Source organism: Bos indicus, chromosome 5 (assembly GCF_029378745.1).
Source record: "Bos indicus isolate NIAB-ARS_2022 breed Sahiwal x Tharparkar chromosome 5, NIAB-ARS_B.indTharparkar_mat_pri_1.0, whole genome shotgun sequence".
NCBI classification, from domain to species: Eukaryota; Metazoa; Chordata; class Mammalia; order Artiodactyla; family Bovidae; genus Bos; species Bos indicus.
This window is the reverse complement of record NC_091764.1, coordinates 40580535-40598596: the sequence shown is the minus strand read 5'-3', so window position 1 is coordinate 40598596 and position 18062 is coordinate 40580535. Positions and strand designations below refer to the sequence as shown.

At 35.4% G+C, this 18062-nt stretch overlaps 1 protein-coding gene across 4 annotated transcripts in view; it reads left to right on the top strand.

The window, feature by feature from the left end:
* The window catches only part of LRRK2 (leucine rich repeat kinase 2), a 205011-nt gene extending 187817 nt beyond the window's left edge, over positions 1 to 17194 (top strand). For all 4 annotated transcript variants that reach the window (XM_019960788.2, XM_019960787.2, XM_070789266.1 and 1 more), the window contains 6 exons: positions 364 to 436; positions 1494 to 1678; positions 11962 to 12114; positions 13347 to 13555; positions 15398 to 15469; positions 16327 to 17194. In XM_019960788.2, the coding sequence (XP_019816347.2) occupies positions 364 to 436; positions 1494 to 1678; positions 11962 to 12114; positions 13347 to 13555; positions 15398 to 15469; positions 16327 to 16448 (814 nt within the window). In that variant the 3' untranslated portion in view covers positions 16449 to 17194. The remainder of the gene's footprint in view (positions 1 to 363; positions 437 to 1493; positions 1679 to 11961; positions 12115 to 13346; positions 13556 to 15397; positions 15470 to 16326) is intronic.
* The last annotated feature ends 868 nt before the right edge of the window (positions 17195 to 18062 follow it).

The following is an 18062-nucleotide window of genomic DNA, read 5'->3' as shown; positions in this document are numbered from 1 at the left end:
TTAGGCCATCTGTGTTTGCTGATCATTGCTTATTGAAATTGAGCTCCTACTGTCTTACAAAGACTAGGAGAAGGCACATCATCCTTCCTGATGACATTTCAGAGACGGCTTCCAAATTTTTGAGAAAGTCATTCTTAAATTATAAAACTTGCAAGGGTCTAGGAGAAGATCTGCATTTTAAATGGGCCAAGAAAGAAGTTATAATTTATGTTTTCTCAAGTGAACGCTGTAAGGAAAGGGAGGTCAGGGCCAATAACCAGGAAAAAAACCTGTCTAAAGTTTAGTTAAGCTAGGGGGAATGTGAAGCCATCTTGGTCAATATAATCATTCTTTTCATAACAATTTTGACATTTTTTCTTTTAGCAAGCAAAAAACTTTCCTTTTAGTGGGAACTGCTGATGGCAACTTAGCGATTTTTGAAGATAAAAGTGTTAAGGTAAATATTGAACACATTCTGCATCAAAATTTAAATTGTTTCATGTTTATTCATCAACACCCTCCTTCTGATTATAAACTCCTTGACACCAAGGATCATGTATTCTGTTTTTTATCTTTTCATTGCTTCAGAAAGTCTTGTACACAATAGATTCTCTATAAGTACTTGCTGATTAACTGTGTATATGAATGAACCAAGGAAAAATTGATAAATGAGATCTGATTTATAATAGTCTTAGTGATGGAAATAATTCCATTTTTATATAAGTAAAGTAGATAATTTCTTATAACTATATTGTGGAAAAGATAAGGGAAACAAGTTTTAAGTCTGGCTTGCTATCAACCTATTCTTTAATCTTGAAGAAATCATTTGACTTTCTGTTCTTAAGATTCACATTTATCATTAAAGCATTGATTTCTCCACCCTTCATTCATCTGTGGTTCCATCTAGTCATTTAACATCCTATCCATTCATACTCTTTGTTAGCAAAAAAGCTTATTATCTAATGAGAGACAAATAATTATAGTAGAATTTTTAGGTTACTGCTGTACAAATTTTGCATGGAGAAGTGAAGAGATTGGTTGCAAAGATAATTGAATACTATTTGAATTAAATCCTGTTTTTATAAGCCATTTGAAAAATTTATCCTGGATTTTTATTTTTATACCTCTAACCATTTAAGCAGAGAAGGCAATGGCACCCCACTCCAGTACTCTTGCCTGGAAAATCCCATGGACGGAGGAGCCTGGTAGGCTGAAGTCCATGGGGTCGCTAAGAGTTGGACACGGCTGAGTGACTTCACTTTCACTTTTCACTTTCATGCATTGGAGAAGGAAATGGCAACCCACTCCAGTGTTCTTGCCTGGAGAATCCCAGGGACAGGGGAGCCTGGTGGGCTGCCGTCTATAGGGTTGCACAGAGTCGGACACGACTGAAGTGACTTAGCAGCAGCAGCAACCATTTAAGAGGAAAAGTAGTTTTTAGGAAGCTCAAATTTTACACTGTTTCACTCTGTAGATACTCAATTTACTGAATGTGTTTTCTCTTTTTGGCAAAGTGTAAAGGAGCCACTCCTTTGAAGATACTCAACATAGGAAATGTCAGCACTCCACTGATGTGTTTGAGTGAATCTGTGAACTTAACTGAAAAAAACATTATGTGGGGAGGATGTGGTACAAAAGTTTTCTCATTTTCTGATGATTTCACCATTCAGAAACTCATTGAGACCAGGACAAATCAGCGGTGAGTTATTCCTTTCTGTGCAGCTAATTTACCATTTTATTAATGTATATTCTTTGTAATCATGTCAATAATACTGTCTGTAATTTCCAACAAAAATCTTTCAAAATGCATACATTATTTTTCTGTTGTAAATGTAAATATTCATTATGAAACTTAGAAAGCACAGGAACGTTAAAAAAATCACCCAGTCTAATCACATTTGGGATAGAATATGAAAATCCATGGTAATTTTGTAGTGTTTATCAATTTAAATTTTTATCATTTTCATTATCTCCATTTCAAATTAAACATGGAATTTGAAAGACAATCAACTCATTATTTTACTAAAGATATGAATTTTACACATATATTTTGGATAATTTTCTTTGTTCTTTCTTTTTTTATTGAGATATTGTTGATTTACACTATTATATACATTTAAGCTATACAACATAGGGATTTGAAATTTTCAAAGGTTATATTCCATTTATAGTTATTATAAAATATTGGCTACATTCCCTGTGTTATACAGTATATCCTTGTAGCTTATTTTATACATAGTAATTTGTACTTCTTAATGTTCTAACATTATCTTGGCCCTCCCCTCTTTCCTCTCTGCACTGGTAAACACTAGTTTGTTCTCTGTATCTTTGAGTGTGTTTTAATTTTGTTATATTCACTAGTTTGTTTTATTTTTTAGATTCTACATATAAGTGAGATCAAATAGTATTTGTCTTTCTTTGACTTATTTCACTTAGCATAATAACCTCTAAGTTCATCCATGTTGTTGCAAATGGCAAAATTTCAATCATTTTATTGGTGGGTATTATTCTCTTGTATATTTATACATACCATATCTTCTTTTTTCATTCATCTGATGGTGGACACTTAGGTTGCTTCCATATCTTGCTTATTATTAGAGTGCTTATATCATTTCAAATATATATATATATATATATATTTTGGATAAATTCCCAGGAGTGGAATTTTTGGGTCATATGGTAGTTCTATTTTTAGTTTTTTGATGAATCTAAATTTATTTCCATAGTGGCTGCACCATTTTCAGAACCAGTGCATGAGGTTTCCCTTTTCTCCACACTCTTGCCAATGCTTGTTATTTGTGGTCTTTTTGATGATAGCCATTCTGACAGGTGTTAGGTGATACTTCACTTTGGTTTTAATTTGAGCTTCTCTGATGATACTGATGGTAAGCATCTTTTCATGTGCCTATAGATCATCTGTATGTCTTCTTTGGAAAAATGCCTATGGGTCTCTGTCCTTTTATTAATTTTGTTTTGTATTTTTAATGTTGATTTATAGGAGCTATTTGTATATTTTGGATATTAACACCTTATCAGTCACATAATTTGCAAATATTGTCTTCTATTCAGTAGGTTGTCTTCATTTTGTTGATGGTTTCCTTCACTGTGCAAAAGTTTTTAAGTGTACTTAGCTCCTCCCATTTATTTTTGCTATTATTTTCTTTGCTTTAGGAGACAGACCCCCAAAAATTTATTGCTACAATTTATGTTAAGTGTTCAACCTATGTTTCCTTCTGGGAGTTTTATGATATCGAGTCTTGCATTCGAGTCTTTAATCTATTTTGAGTTTATTTTTGTATATGTTGTTAGAGACTCTTCTATGTTTCATTCTTTTCCATATACCTGTCTATTTCTCCCAGTACCATTTATTGAAGAGACTGTCCTTGCTCTATTGTACATTCTTATTCTTGCCTTCTTTGTTGTAGATTAATTGAACATAAGTGAGTGGGTTTATTTATGGTCTCTTGTATTTCATTGATATGTGTGTCTTTTTTGTGCCAATTCCATACTATTTTGATTACCATAGCTTTGTAATCTAATCTGAAGTCAGAGCCTGTGATTCCTCCAGTTATGTTCTTTCTCAAGATTGTTTTTGACTATTTAAATCTTTTGTGTTTCCATACAAATTTTATGTTCTGTGAAAAATTCCATTGGTGTTTTAGTAGGGATTTCACTGAATATATAGATTGCCTTTGGGTAGTATAGTCATTTTGACATTATTAATTCTTCCAGTCCATGAACATGGTATATCTTTCCATTGGTTTCTGTCTTCTTGTTTCTTTCATCAGTCTTAGAGTTTTCTGAGTACAGATCTTTTATCACCTCAGTTCAGTTCAGTCGCTCAGTCATGTCCAAATGTCCGACTCTTTGCCACCCCATGTCGTCCCCTTCTCCTCCTGCCCCTAATCCCTCCCAGCATCAGAGTCTTTTCCAATGAGTCAACTCTTCACATAAGGTGACAAAGTATTGGAGTTTCAGCTTCAACATCAGTCCTTCCAATGAACACCCAGGACTGATCTCCTTCAGAATGGACTGGTTGGAGCTCCTTGCAGTCCAAGGGACTCTCAAGAGTCTTCTCCAACACCACAGTTCAAAAGCATCAATTCTTTGGTGCTCAGCTTTCTTCACAGTCCAACTCTCACATCCGTACATGACCACTGGAAAAACCATAGCCTTGACTAGCCGGACCTTTGCTGGCAAAGTAATGTCTCTGCTTTTGAATATGCTACTAGGTTGGTCATAACTTTCCTTCCAAGGAGTAAGCGTCTTTTAATTTCATGGCTGCTATCACCATCTGCAGTGATTTTGGAGCCTAAGTGAAATGTGTCACTGTTTCCATTTTTTCCCCTTCCATTTGCCATGAAGTGATGGGACCAGATGCCATGATCTTAGTTTTCTGAATGTTGAGCTTTAAGCCAACTTTTTCACTCTCCTCTTTCACTGTCATCAAGAGGCTCTTTAGTTCTTCTTCACTTTCTGCCATATGGGTGGTGTTGTCTGCATATCTGAGGTTATTGATATTTCTCCTGGCATTCTTGATTCCAGCTTGTGCTTCTTCCAGCCCAGCGTTTCTCATGATGTACTCTGCATATAAGTTAAATAAGCAGAGTGACAATATACAGCCTTGACGTACTCCTTTTCCTATTTGGAACCAGTCTGTTGTTCCATGTCCAGTTCTAACTGTTGCTTCCTGACCTGATATAGTTTTCTCAAGAGGCAGGTCAGGTAGGTTTATTCCTTGTTGTTTTATTCTTTTTGATGCAGTTGCTAATGGAATTGTTTCCTTAATTTCTCTTTCTGATTGTTTGTTGTTAGTGTATGGAAATGCAACAGATTTCTGTATCCTGCAATTTTATTGAATTCATTAATGAGCTCTACTAGTTTTCTGGCAGTGTCTTTAGGATTTTCTATGTGTAGTATCTTATTTAACTTATATGCAGAGTACATCATGAGAAACTCTGGGCTGGAAGAAGAACAAGCTAGAATCAAGATTGCCAGGAGAAATATCAATAACCTCAGATATGCAGATGACACCACCCTTATGGCAGAAAGTGAAGAGGAACTAAAAAGCCTCTTGATGAAAGTGAAAATATAGAGTGAAAAAGTTGGCTTAAAGCTCAACATTCAGAAAACTAAGATCATGGTATCTGGTCCCATCACTTCATGGGAAATAGATGGGGAAACAGTGGAAATGGTGTCAGAATTTATTTTTGGGGTCTCCAAAATCACTGCAGATGGTGATTGCAGCCATGAAATTAAAAGACGCTTACTCCTTGGAAGGAAAGTTTTGACCAACCTAGCCAGCATATTAAAAAGCAGTGACATTACTTTACCAACAAAGGTCCGTCTAGTCAAGGCTATGGTTTTTCCAGTACTCATGTATGGATGTGGGAGTTGGACTATAAAGAAAGCTGAGTGCCAAAGAATTGATGCTTTTGAACTGTGGTATTGGAGAAGACTCTTGAGAGTCCCTTGGACTGCAAGGAGCTCCAACCAGTCCATTCTAAAGGAGATCAGTCCTGGGTATTCATTGGAAGGACTGATATTGAAGCTGAAACTCCAATATTTTGCCACCTCATGTGAAGAGTTGACTCATTGGAAAAGACTGATGCTGGGAGGGATTGGGGGCAGGAGGAGAAGGGGATGGAAGAGGATGAGATGGCTGGATGGCATCATCGACTCAGTGGACATGGGTTTGGGTAGGCTCCAGGAATTGGTGATGAACAGGAAAGCCTGGTGTGCTCAAGTTCATGGGTTTGCAAAGAGTCAGACACGACTGAGTGACTGAACTGAACTGGACTGAACTGAATTTTCTAAATTTACTGAGGCTTATTTTTTGGTCTAGCATGTGACCTATCCAAGAGTATGTTACATGTGTACTTGAAAAGAATGTGCATTCAAATGCTTTTGAATAGAATGTGCTTCAGTTTATATATGTGTAAAATTCATCTGGTATGATTTGTTATTTAAGGCCAGTATTTCCTTATTGATTTTCTGTATGGATGATCTGTCCATTGATGTAAGTAGTGTGTTAAGGTCCTCAACTATTACTGTATTACTGTTGATTTCTCCCTTTATTTCTGTTAATATTTGGTTTATGTATTTAGGTTTTTCTATGTTGGGTGAATATAACAATTGTTATATCTTTTTTGAATGATCCCTTGATCATTATGTAATGTCCTTCTTTGTTTCCTGCAAAAGTCTTTGTTTTGAAATCTATTTTTCTGTTATAAGTATCACTGCCCAGCTCTTCTTAAATTTCCATTTGCATGGAATACCTTTTTCTGTCCCTGAACTTTCAGTCAGTTTTATATCTGAATTGAGTCTTTGTAGGCTGCAGATATACAAATCTTGTTTCTGTATCCATTTTACCACTCTGTCTTTGATTAAAGCATTTAGTCCAATTTACATTTAAAATAGTTATTCATATGTATGTTCTTTTTGCCATTTTGTTAAATGTGTTGAGTTTGTTTTTGTAGGTGCGTTTTGTTCCTTTCTTCTTTTGTTCTTTTCTCTTGTATTTTGATAAATATCTTTAGTGCTTTATTCCTTTTTCTGTTTGTATCTATTACAGACTTTTGGCTTGTCACTACTGTGAGTTTTACATGTGGAAATATATATGGAAAAAAATACAAGTGAGAATCTCTCAGTTGTGTCTGACTCTTTTCAACCCATGGTGTAGCCTGCTAGGCTCTTCTGACCATTGAATTTTCCAGGCGAGAATACTGGAGTGGGTAACCATTGCCTTCTCCACGGGATGTTCCCGACCCAGGGATCAAGCCCAGGTCTCCTGCATAGCAGGCATAGTCTTTAACTGTTTTAAGTTGCTGATCTCTTAATTTCAAATACATTTTATCAACCTTGCATTTGTACTCGCCTCCCCTCACAATTATGATTTTTGATACCATGTTTTACATATAATTTCTTTGCATGTCTCTTACCTTCTTATTGTGGATATACAGGAATTTACTACTTTTGTCTTTTACCCTTACTACTAGCTCTGTGTGTGGGTGCTTTCCTATCTTTAGCACCAGTTTGCCCTTACTGATGAAGTTTTTCAATTTATAATTTTCAATTTTCTTGTGGCCCTTCCTTTATCACTTAAAGAGTTACTTTAACATTTCTTGTGAGGCTGGTTTAGTTGTGCTGAACTTTTTTAGCTTTTGCTTGTCTGTGAAGTTTTTGATTTCTCCATCAAATCTGAATGAGAGCTTTGCTGGATAGAGTATTCTTGGTTTTTAAGTTTTTCCCTTTCATCATTTTAAATATACCATACCACTTCCTTCTGGCCTGCAGAGTTTCTGCTGAAAAATAAGCTGATAACACTATGGGAATTCCTTTGTATGTTATTTGTTGTTTTTCTCTTTTATTATAATATTATCTCTATATCTTTATTTTTTATTTTAGTTAAATAATTTTAATTAAATAAATAAATACTGTGTCTTGGTATGTTTGTTTTTGAGTTAATCCTCTATGGAACTCTGCTTTCTGAATTTATATATTTCCTTTCCCAGGTTAGGGAATTTTTCATCTGTTATAACTTCTATTATGCTCTCAGCTCCTTTCTTTCTGTCTCTCTTCTTCTTGGACCCCTATTCACTTTATAGTGAATATTATTGGGCTTGATGTTGTCCCAGAAGTCTCTTAAATTGTCCTCATGTCTTTCATTATTATTTTTTTTCTGTTAAGCATCATTGATTTCCATGACTGTTTCTTCCAGGTTATTGATTCATTCATCTGTATCATTTAATCTACTATTGATTTCTTCTAGTACATTTTAAATTTCACTTATATTCTTTATCTCTGTTTGGTTGTTGTTTGTATTTTATAAATCTTTGTTAAAACTTCTAATGTCTTGCTCTGTGCATCAATTCTCTTGAGTTCTTTGATCATTTTTATGATCACTACTCTGAACTCTTTATCAGGTTGATTGCCTAACTCAACTTTACTTAGCTCTTCTTCTAGAGTTTTATCTTGTTTCTTCATTTGAAACATGTTCCTCTGTCACTTAATTTTGCCTAAATTGCTTTTTTATATTAACTTATCTGGTAGGTTGGTTATGTTTTCTGACTTTGAAGAACTGGCCTTTTGCAGGAGACACCTTTTGTTCTCAGCAGTGTATTCCCCTCTCATCACCAGTGCCATATTCTCTACAGGTTCCCCCATGAGGGCTGCAAGGGTCTTTCTGTTGCAGCTGACGGACTATGTGAGCAGTCTGCTAAACTTGGTCGGCTGGTCCATTTGGTTGCTCAATCTTGCCTTGTATGGAGGCTGAGATGACCTCTGGTTTGTGGTACTGGGTTATCAGGCATCTGATTGTGGAACTTTGGGGAGCCCTGGACTTTTGCTGGGTTACTGGTGGGTGGAGTCAGGGTCCAGGAGACCCAAGGGCTATTGCCTGCCCATCAGTGGATAAAACCAGGTCATGGAGCTAGTGTGGCTTACTGGAAAGCAGAACCAAGTCCTGGATTCTTGTTTCAGGGCTAAGGAGTCCCAGAGCATGTTGTTGGTGGGTGGGACTGGTTCCTGAAATATCTGGCTGTGTGGCCTCTGGTTTCTTGAAGCTTGTGTTGGCCTGCCCGTGTCTGTGTCCCCTGGGTGAGCTGCAGTTGCCTCCTAACCCAGCTTCTGCCTTCTAGTCCAGACTATGTGGTGTATGCCCTTTAAGTGTGAATTCTCTGTTTTCCTCAGCCCTCTGGGACTCCCGAAAGCAAGCCCCACTGCCATTCAATACGAAATGCCCTGGGGGCTCATCTTCCTGGTGCAGGGCTTCCGGGTTGGAGAGCTTAAAGTGGGGTTTGAACTTCTCACTCCTTTGGGAGTGCTTCTGCAGTTGTAAATATTCTCCCATTTGTGAAGCGCCTACCTGGGGGTATTGGATTGGACTATATCATGGCCCAGTCCCTTTTACCTCTCTCAATTTGATTTCTTCTTTGTATTTTTGGTTGTAGAAGATCTTTTCTGGTAGGTTCTAGTCTTTTTTTAATCTATGATTGTTTTTCAAATAGTTGTGATGGTGTGCCTGTGAGAAGAGGTCGGCTCAGGGTCTTCTCCTCCACTTATCTTGCACACTTTCCCTGTGGATAATTTTAACTATTGATTGTAGGAAATGAACCTTAGGAATTAAGTCCTCTCTAGAGTTGATAATTATGCAGACATTTCCTCAAAAGAAAAGTTATACCAATTTCAAGCAGAATAAAATAAAATATAAACCTTGTTCCAATTTGTTGTTTCAGTTTTTTAAATTGTGTTTTAATGAAAGCATTGCAGTTGGTTCTTATTCATCATATTCCTCAGTGAGAAGCAGTGTAGGGTTTGGATAAGAGCATAGATTGTTCATATCTGGCTTTGTCATGTATTGGTTATGTGAACTTGGCAAGCTCTTCTCAAATCTTCAGTCCTCTCTAACCTGAGGGTGGTAATGTACCCTGTCTCAAAGAGATACTTGAAAAACTAAAGAATAAAAAGTAATATAAGGAACTTGATATGAGATCCAGCACTTGGTAAGCTCTCAATAAATGTTAGATAATTATCATGGTTATTATTAGCTTTAAGTGAGAAATCTTTATCTCAGGGCATATCCTAGTTTTTCAACATCCATCTAATTGCCCAAGACTGAAACTTGGGAAAAATCCTTGATTCTTCTATTTCTAATTCTTTATCCAGTTGATGCTCTTCTTGACTCTCAAATATGTATACTTCTTACTGTTTGCTGCTACCATGGGCCAAGCTGCCATCTACCATCAAAGGCCTGGCCATTTTAACAATAGCAGAGAGTTCTCAAACCTCTGATTGTCTTCCCTTCAATCCATTCCCAACATTCAGGCAGAGGGATTGTTCTAAAATGCAAATCAAGCTGATGCCACTCTCCTGCTGAGAAGTGATCAGTGATATTCCAATGTCCTTTGCATGAAGTCCAAGTTCCTTGAGATGACTTACCAGACTTTCATGATTTAGTCCTTGCTCATTTCTGTAGATTCATATTTTGCAACCTCCTTACCCTCTGTGCCTTAGCCAAAATGAATTTGTCTCAGTTTTGAAGACAGCATGCTCCCTTTCACTCCAGTCTTTACATATGGTTCTTTGTTTTTCTGGATGACTACTATGCCTCTTGTCTGTTTAGTCTAAGAGTCACTTCTGAGTGGCTGTCTGTGATCCCACTGTGGCAATTAGGTGCCTTAGATTTTTTTTCTTCCATTGTATTTGTTATTTCCCCTCACAATAGCTGTCACAAAAGTTTATAAATGTACTTTTAAAAATAATTTTCTCAATACCACTAGACATACTGCTTAGTTGGCTGCACATTAGAAGCCACTAGGTAGCTAAAAATAACCTGATGCCCAAGACCTGCCTCAAAGCAATTAAAGCAGATGAATTAAGACTGGGGTGGGTCCCCCATGTTTGTATTTATGTTTGACTCTCAAGTGATTCTAAAGTGTGGTCAGAGTTCAGATACACTGCTATATATGGTAAGTTCTCATGCATGAGGATTTTCTGTTGTTTTTTTTTTCCCGGAGATTTGTTTCCTAGCATGTGGTAAATATTTGGTTAAACGTATTCTCACTTGGGCTTCCCAGGTGGCGGTAGTGGCAAAGGACCTGCCTCCCAGTGTAGGAGATGTAAGAGACACGGGTTTGATTGCTGGGTTGGGAAGATCCCCTGGAGAAGGAAGTGGCAACCCACTCCAGTATTCTTGCCTGGAGAATCCCATGGACAGAGGAGCCAGGCGGGCTATAGTTCGTAAGGTTGCAAAGAGTCAGATATGACTGAAGCAATTTAGCATACACGCACATTCTTATTCTGTAATTTCCACTTTTAACCAACTTAAACAGGCCTGAAGATATAAGAAGAAAAGCATCCCCCTCCCCGCATTCTTGTATTTTACATAGAATGTTATGAGGTCATGGTATCAATTAGCCCCCTAAAATTCCCTTTAAGATTTGGAATATAGGTGCATTACTAGATAGAATGGCCATAAATATCAGGCTCTCAAAGATATTCATTTTCAGAAAGAGATTAGGACCCAATTTCACAGACACTTGGAAATATCACAGACACTTCTCAGAAGTTGTCACCCATTGTCTAATATCTCTCTCCAATTAGGAAGATACCATGGCAAACAGACAGGGTAGTGTCAGGACATACTAATGAATATGATTTTATATTTAATAATATCTGTAATATCATTATAGATTAATATTTTATATTTAATGCATCAGTTATGGAAAAAGGAATGACTGGTCTGTTTCAGTAAGTCAGGGAAGAATTTGAGAGGAGCTGACATTTAAATTAAGCCTTGAAGTACAACTTGGAGTTTGCCATGCAGATGGGGCCTTTGGTTGCCAATCTGTTTGTGAAATGCCAAATATACTAGGTTGGAAGGTAGATGTTTAAAAATGTCTGTCATTTTCCTTTATTTTCAAAGGGGAAAGAAAAATGACAATTTGCATTCTAATATTTGGATGATGGTGTGGATTTTTTTCCCCCATACCTTGACTAGCTTGTGTTGAGGCAGATATATTTTAATATTTGAAGACTGCCACTAAGGTGGATTTAAAGGTCTTATGATTTTAAGTGTAAATGGGTGACCCTTAATATCCCAGTCATTCTTGACAATGTGGATTTTTTTTCAGTATTATAAAGTTACAGATATTATGATGATTTTCTTAGACATCAAGATACTTTACATATTCAGATAAAATAATATTCTATAAATAACCAGATAAAACTGAAATTAATAAAATAGAAAATAAAATAGGAAGCAAATTTAAATTTTATTATCAAGGAAGAAATATGAAGTAACCAGAAGTAGGTGAAGTATCAAAGTATTCTGTTCAGAATGGTTAGGGGATAATATGAAATAATTGCTTCTTTTTCAAAATAGTGTTAATCCTTTATATGCATTAAGAGCTAATATGAAGTTGTATTACATTTGAAAATAATAAAAAAAAAATTAAATGACATTCTTTTCTTTCCCTCTAGATTTTCCTATGCATCTTTCTGTGATTCCAACATCATAGCAGTGGTGGTAGACACGGCTCTTTATGTTGCTAAGAAAAATAGCCCATTTGTGGAAGTGTGGGATAAGAAGACTGAAAAACTCTGTGAACTAATAGATTGTGTGCACTTTTTAAAGTAAATTAATATTTTCTTTAATTTCTTTTATTGTGGAAAGAGTACTATGGGACCTGTCTGCTTAACAAATGTTTAAGTGTGCACTGTGTTGTTGAATGTAGGTACAGTGTCATTGCTTCTTTATTTCATGCCTGTAAGAACTGTCCTTACCCTTCAGATTTCACAGAGGGAGAAATTATGGCTTATTTTTCTTCCTTTATACTTTTAAATAGATAAATGTTAAAAAAATTTAGAAACAAAATCGTTAATAATTTTTGGCACCATCTGTTGGTATCCAGCAAATTTCGTCTTTGGAAAAAAATAGAATCATAATAGACATGGTTTCTTACATGTCTATTACAAAGTATTACAAAGAAAAAGTCACAAAACAATATAAAATCTGGGTGGAAAATGTGCTAGACTGACCAGGCTCAAGTGTGTAGGAGACTTCACATCACCCGCACACCTTGTGTGCTGCCACTGGCGTCCAGGACCATCACCAGTTTTATTTGCTAGCTACTATATAGTTTTATTTTGGTTTTACTGTATAGAATTTTTTTTATCTTCTAGAGAACATTTTGATTATATACCATATCTGTAAATTGAGATTTCAAAGTTTACTAACACTTTAGTTTTTCTCTGGATGGTGAGGAGATTTCTGTTTGGAAGACCTGACAGTTCTGCCTAGTCCTTTCCTAGAGTTCTAAAATTATTGGAATTTTTTACTTCTGGATACCTCATTTTTCTCATGAATTATTCATTAGCTCAGGAAAAAATTCAGTGATTTGGATTCATATCTTTTACATGTAGATGATTATAGTTTTTATTTTCTTTTATAACTTTTAAACTTCATGAAAAAATGTTGAAAGTAATGCTTTTTTTCTTTATATTGAACAGATACTATTCATTTTTTGCTGCATTGTATAGGTTTGTTATATATAAAAATTATATCCATCTTATTTATTTCAGAGTTTCTTGAAGTTGAGAGGCAATTGTTGTGTTATCTTTGATAATTTATGCTTTAAGTAGCAAAATGTGGCTCTTTGACGTTCTATATTTAGCAAAATTTGACATTCTATATTTAGCAAAATTTCATATAATTTTAATGATATGTAATGATTCTTGTCATGTATTCATAATCCAAAATGTTGTATATATATATTATGTGTGTGTGTCTGTATATATAGTCACATTTATTTTATCTCTTTATTTTTGAACAAAAAGGATTAATGCATGCTTTCTTTATGGTTTAGGGAGGAACTGGTCAGAGTAAGCAAGGAATTGAAACACAAAATGTCTTATTCTGGGAGAGTGAAGACTCTCTGCCTCCAGAAGAACACTGCTCTCTGGATAGGAACTGGAGGAGGCCATATCTTACTCCTTGATCTTTCAACTCGTCGGATTATACGTATAATTCACAACTTTTGTGATTCTGTTAGAGTCATGATGACTGCACAGTTAGGCAAGTTTACTTCCTTTAAATCTTTTTTCATATTCTCTTAAGACTATAAGAATATGTTTTTTCTTCACTTCCCAACATTGTATGAAGTGTCTCAGAAATTCATAGTGAAATTTTGCAAGATATATTTTGAATAGGGGCCTTATAAGCATGAAGTGAGTAGATGTTTTTAGTCCCATAAGAGAAGCAGGTATTTCAAATGAACACTAAATTTAGGTCTTACTTTCTCTTTTTTCTTTATAATTAAGGCAAAAAATATATAATGTTATAAGCAGATGATTATTTTGATCATAGTTTAAACTTTCTACCCTTGTTAAGGAATACCATTTAGTTTTTCTTTCTGTAAATAAATTTATATTTTTGTACAGTATATATTGCTACCAGTGTATATTCTTATAGCAATATATACTTCATAATCTATATACAAATATTGGGAAATCATTATGTTTTATTTACTTTATGTTTTCTGTTGTTCCTACTTTTCTACTCAACTATGAAGAAATCATGATAGCACATGATGCTCACACTTAACTCTTATTTTGACTAGTTATTTGCTTTAGGGAATAGACTTAGTATTTATACAGAGTTGATCACAAAAATGGGCTTAAGTTCTATAAAACTAGAGTTTATGTAACTTTGGTGCTTCCCTGGTGGCTCCACAGTAAAAAAAATCCACCTGTAATGCAGACGTGAATTTGATCTCTGGGTCAGGAAGATTCCCTGGAGGAGACCATGGCAACCCACTCCAGTATTGTTGTTGGGAGATCCCATGGACAGAGGAGCCTGGTGGGCTACCATCCGTGGGGTCACAAAAGAGTCGGACATGACCTAGCTACTAAACAACATCAATGGATGTAACTTTAGCAAATGAATGATAAAAATGTTGGAACAGGATGAAGACAACAGTAAACTCCTTTTACAGGAATGTATTAAGGACAGACCAATGTTTCTCTTCAGTCTCACAAATTTTCCATGAATAGGTGTCAGAGTTGCAGGAAAGTTAGAATTAGGGGCGGACACGACTGAAGCGACTTAGCAGCAGCAGCAGCAGTGACTAACGACTGCCAGGACACTTGTTCATGCAAGCAAAGTAGTAGGTGTATGGGGGGTTGTCTCTCTAGTCTTACTCACCAAGGTTGTTGTATCCTTTAATTTGTATGTACTTGGTATCCAAATGGTTGTTCATTACTGACATTAAAGGGCAATTTCAATGGGTTTAATTGATTTTTTAAATAATTTAAACATAATATACAATATATGGCATGATCTAGCTTCACCTCAGTTTTCTCACCCTTGTCTTTTGCCGTATTCTTCTTTGCTCTTTCTGCTCCAGAAGAAAGTTCAGCCCCTCTTAAATACATGCTTCATCCTACCTCAAAGTTTTGTGTGTGCTGTTTCATTTTGCGTAGTTAACTTAGTTACTGTTTAGTAACTAATCTCATCACTAGACCATAAAACTCCATTTGTCTCTCTTTAATACATTCCTTTAAAAGGAACTTACACTATCTCTTTGACATATAGCTTTTGTTGGAGGAGTAATATATAAATATTGAGCCCATTTTGCAGAGAATTTAAGCTGTTTTCTCAGATTCACACAATAAGAATCATAACAAGAAGGTAGATCAAATTTTCTAACTTTAAAAACGTACTGGTCACCTTGCAGAGTATTTTTCGTTCATCACCTTACAGAGTATTTTTTGTTCAAACTCAGTTGAGGGATCTCTTAAGTAGTGGAATTGTAAGTTAATTTCCAAGGTTTTTGTGTCTTAAAATATGAACTGTTGTACTCTTTAAAGTCCAACTTATTATATTGTTTTAACAGAACTCTTTTATTTTTTAATAAAGGAAGCCTTAAAAATGTCATGCTGGTTTTGGGGTATAACCGGAAAAGTGCTGAAGGTACACAACACCAAAAAGGTAATGTTTAATAGGATACTGTGTTCCAAGCAGACTGCAATGACATGAATGATTATAACATATTATGTTTTTATACATTTAGGTAAATATTACATATGCATACAACTTTAGGCATTTTTAATTGATAGCTTCTTTATAGTTCAAATAATCTAGAAATAAATCTTCAAAATTAAGTTTTAGTGATTTAGCAGTGTAATATATTTTTCTGGTGAAGTAGAGCTAGCAACCACTATTAAATGAGAACTAGCTCAAACCCAACATGGGTATTTTTCCTTAGATCTTACCTACTCCGTATTATCCAAATCATAGTCTGATTTTGAAAAGTGTTTGAAAAAGCTTTATTCTTTCAGAAAATGAAGTTTTATGTTACTAAAGGTCCATTGTTAAAATTTAGTAGTTAGTTCTATAATGTATTTTAAAACACTTTCCAAATATAATTTCTTATAAATGGTAATAATTTAGTATGTTACTTTTATATGCATATGTGTATATTGTGTGTGTGTGTGTGTGTGTGTGTGTGTAGTCCCAGGTGGCACTAATGGTAAAGAACCTAGATGCCAGTGCAGGAGAATTAAGAGATCCAGGTTCCATCCCTGGGTCGGGAAGATGACCTGGAGGAGGGCATGGCAACTTGCTCCAGTATTCTTGCCTGGAAAATTCCATGGACAGAGGAGCCTGGAAGGCTACAGTTCATGGGGCCACAGAGTCAGGCATGACTGAGCACACACACACACACACACACACACATAAATATATTCACACATACACATTGGTCCAACAGCTAAATATAAATTAACAAAAGATAAAAATGTTTCATGGCAGATCTTTGTAACATGATTTGTTTTTTGATTTTCTAGAGATACAGTCTTGCTTGTCTGTTTGGGACATCAATCTTCCACATGAAGTGCAAAATTTAGAAAAACATATTGAAGTAAGAAAAGAATTAGCTGAAAAAATGAGAAGAACATCTGTTGAATAAGAGAGATATTGGAAATCTTTATCTTTGGATAGAAAAATGGTTATCTTCTCTTATAAATATCTTTAAAAAATGTTTATGTATAAAAGAATAATTTCCACTACTTGCTGTTTGCTATATGTATATGAAGGAATGTTTATAGATTTTATTTTGTAAAAATGTACAAAATTGTTACCAGTGAAAATATATTTTAAAGAACTATTTTAAATGTAATATTTCTTATATATCCTAATTAAGTTTATGGATTAAGTAATAAAAGGGAATCTAAAAAGTACTTGATTGTAGTACTCATACTGAAATTTACAAAGTGGATAATTTTTTGTTTTGTTACTCATAATGAAGGTTATGTTTATTTTGCATTCTGTGATTAAGACAGGTCTATTGCTAGATTACCATCTATATATTCTGTGAAGTGGAATAAAAATAGAAAAGTTTAATACATTCCTTCTTAGATTGCTTTAAAATGCAGTTATCATATATACTTGTAAATAGACATTGAATTTGCACTAATGAAGCCCTTTGCTGGAACATGAGTTATTTTTGTTGCTGATGTAAACAATGCATCTCATACAACTTTATCTAAAACAAAATGCCATAAAATGTGCTGATAAGAAACTAACATGTTGTCAAAATCCTCCTATCCAAGAAAGATGTAGCTATTCTCTTTCCTATATTGCAACTCTGTCTTCAAATATGAAATCATAAAGTTTTATAATTGGTGTAAATAAAATGTTCAGTCTTTCAAGTGATATTGTTATATTTTAATTTTGATTTTAAGTGCTAAACCACACCACTGACTACTTGTTCCCAATCTTCTTCACTCCAAATATTAGTACTCATCTTTTTCCTTAATTTGTGACCTGCAAATTCTACATCAGTCAAAATAGAAACTATTTTCAGAATTATAGAATTCTACAACTCCCACTAAGACCATGGGGTAAGAATGTAACATTCCAGTTTGCTGAAACAGAAAGGAGCTTTAGCTATGATGGGTACCTGTTAACCTAGTCTTCTAAATTATACCTGAACTGTTTAAATAAATTCCTATAGTTGGAGTGTTGGGCTTCCTTGATAGCTCAGTTGGTAATGAATCTGCCAGCAATGCAGGGGACCCCAGTTCTATTCCTAGGTCAGGAATATCTGCTGGAGAAGAGATAGACTACCCACTCCAGTATTCTTGGGCTTCCCTTGTGGCTCAGCTAGTAGAGAATCTGCCTGCAGTGCAGGAGTCCTGGGTTCGATCCCTGGGTTGGGAAAATCCTCTGGAGAAGGGAAAGGCTACCCACCCCGGTATTCTGGCGTGGAGAATTGCATGGACCTTATAATCCATTGGGTTGCAAAGAGTTGGATACGACTGAGCAACTTTCACTTCACTTCACTTCCCTTCATAATAGGAGTGCCAGGGTCAAGTACCTAGGTAACCATTTAAGTGTCATTTCTGCTTTAAAAGAAATTTGGAGGGTGGGGAATGGTAAATCTGTTGGCCCTGGCCAAAATTTCTTATTTCAAACTATTCCCTGTGATAGGATGAAAGTGAAGTGAAACTGTTAGTTGCTTAGTCATGTCTGACTCTTTGCAACTCCATGGACTGAAGCCCACCAAACTCCTCTGTACATG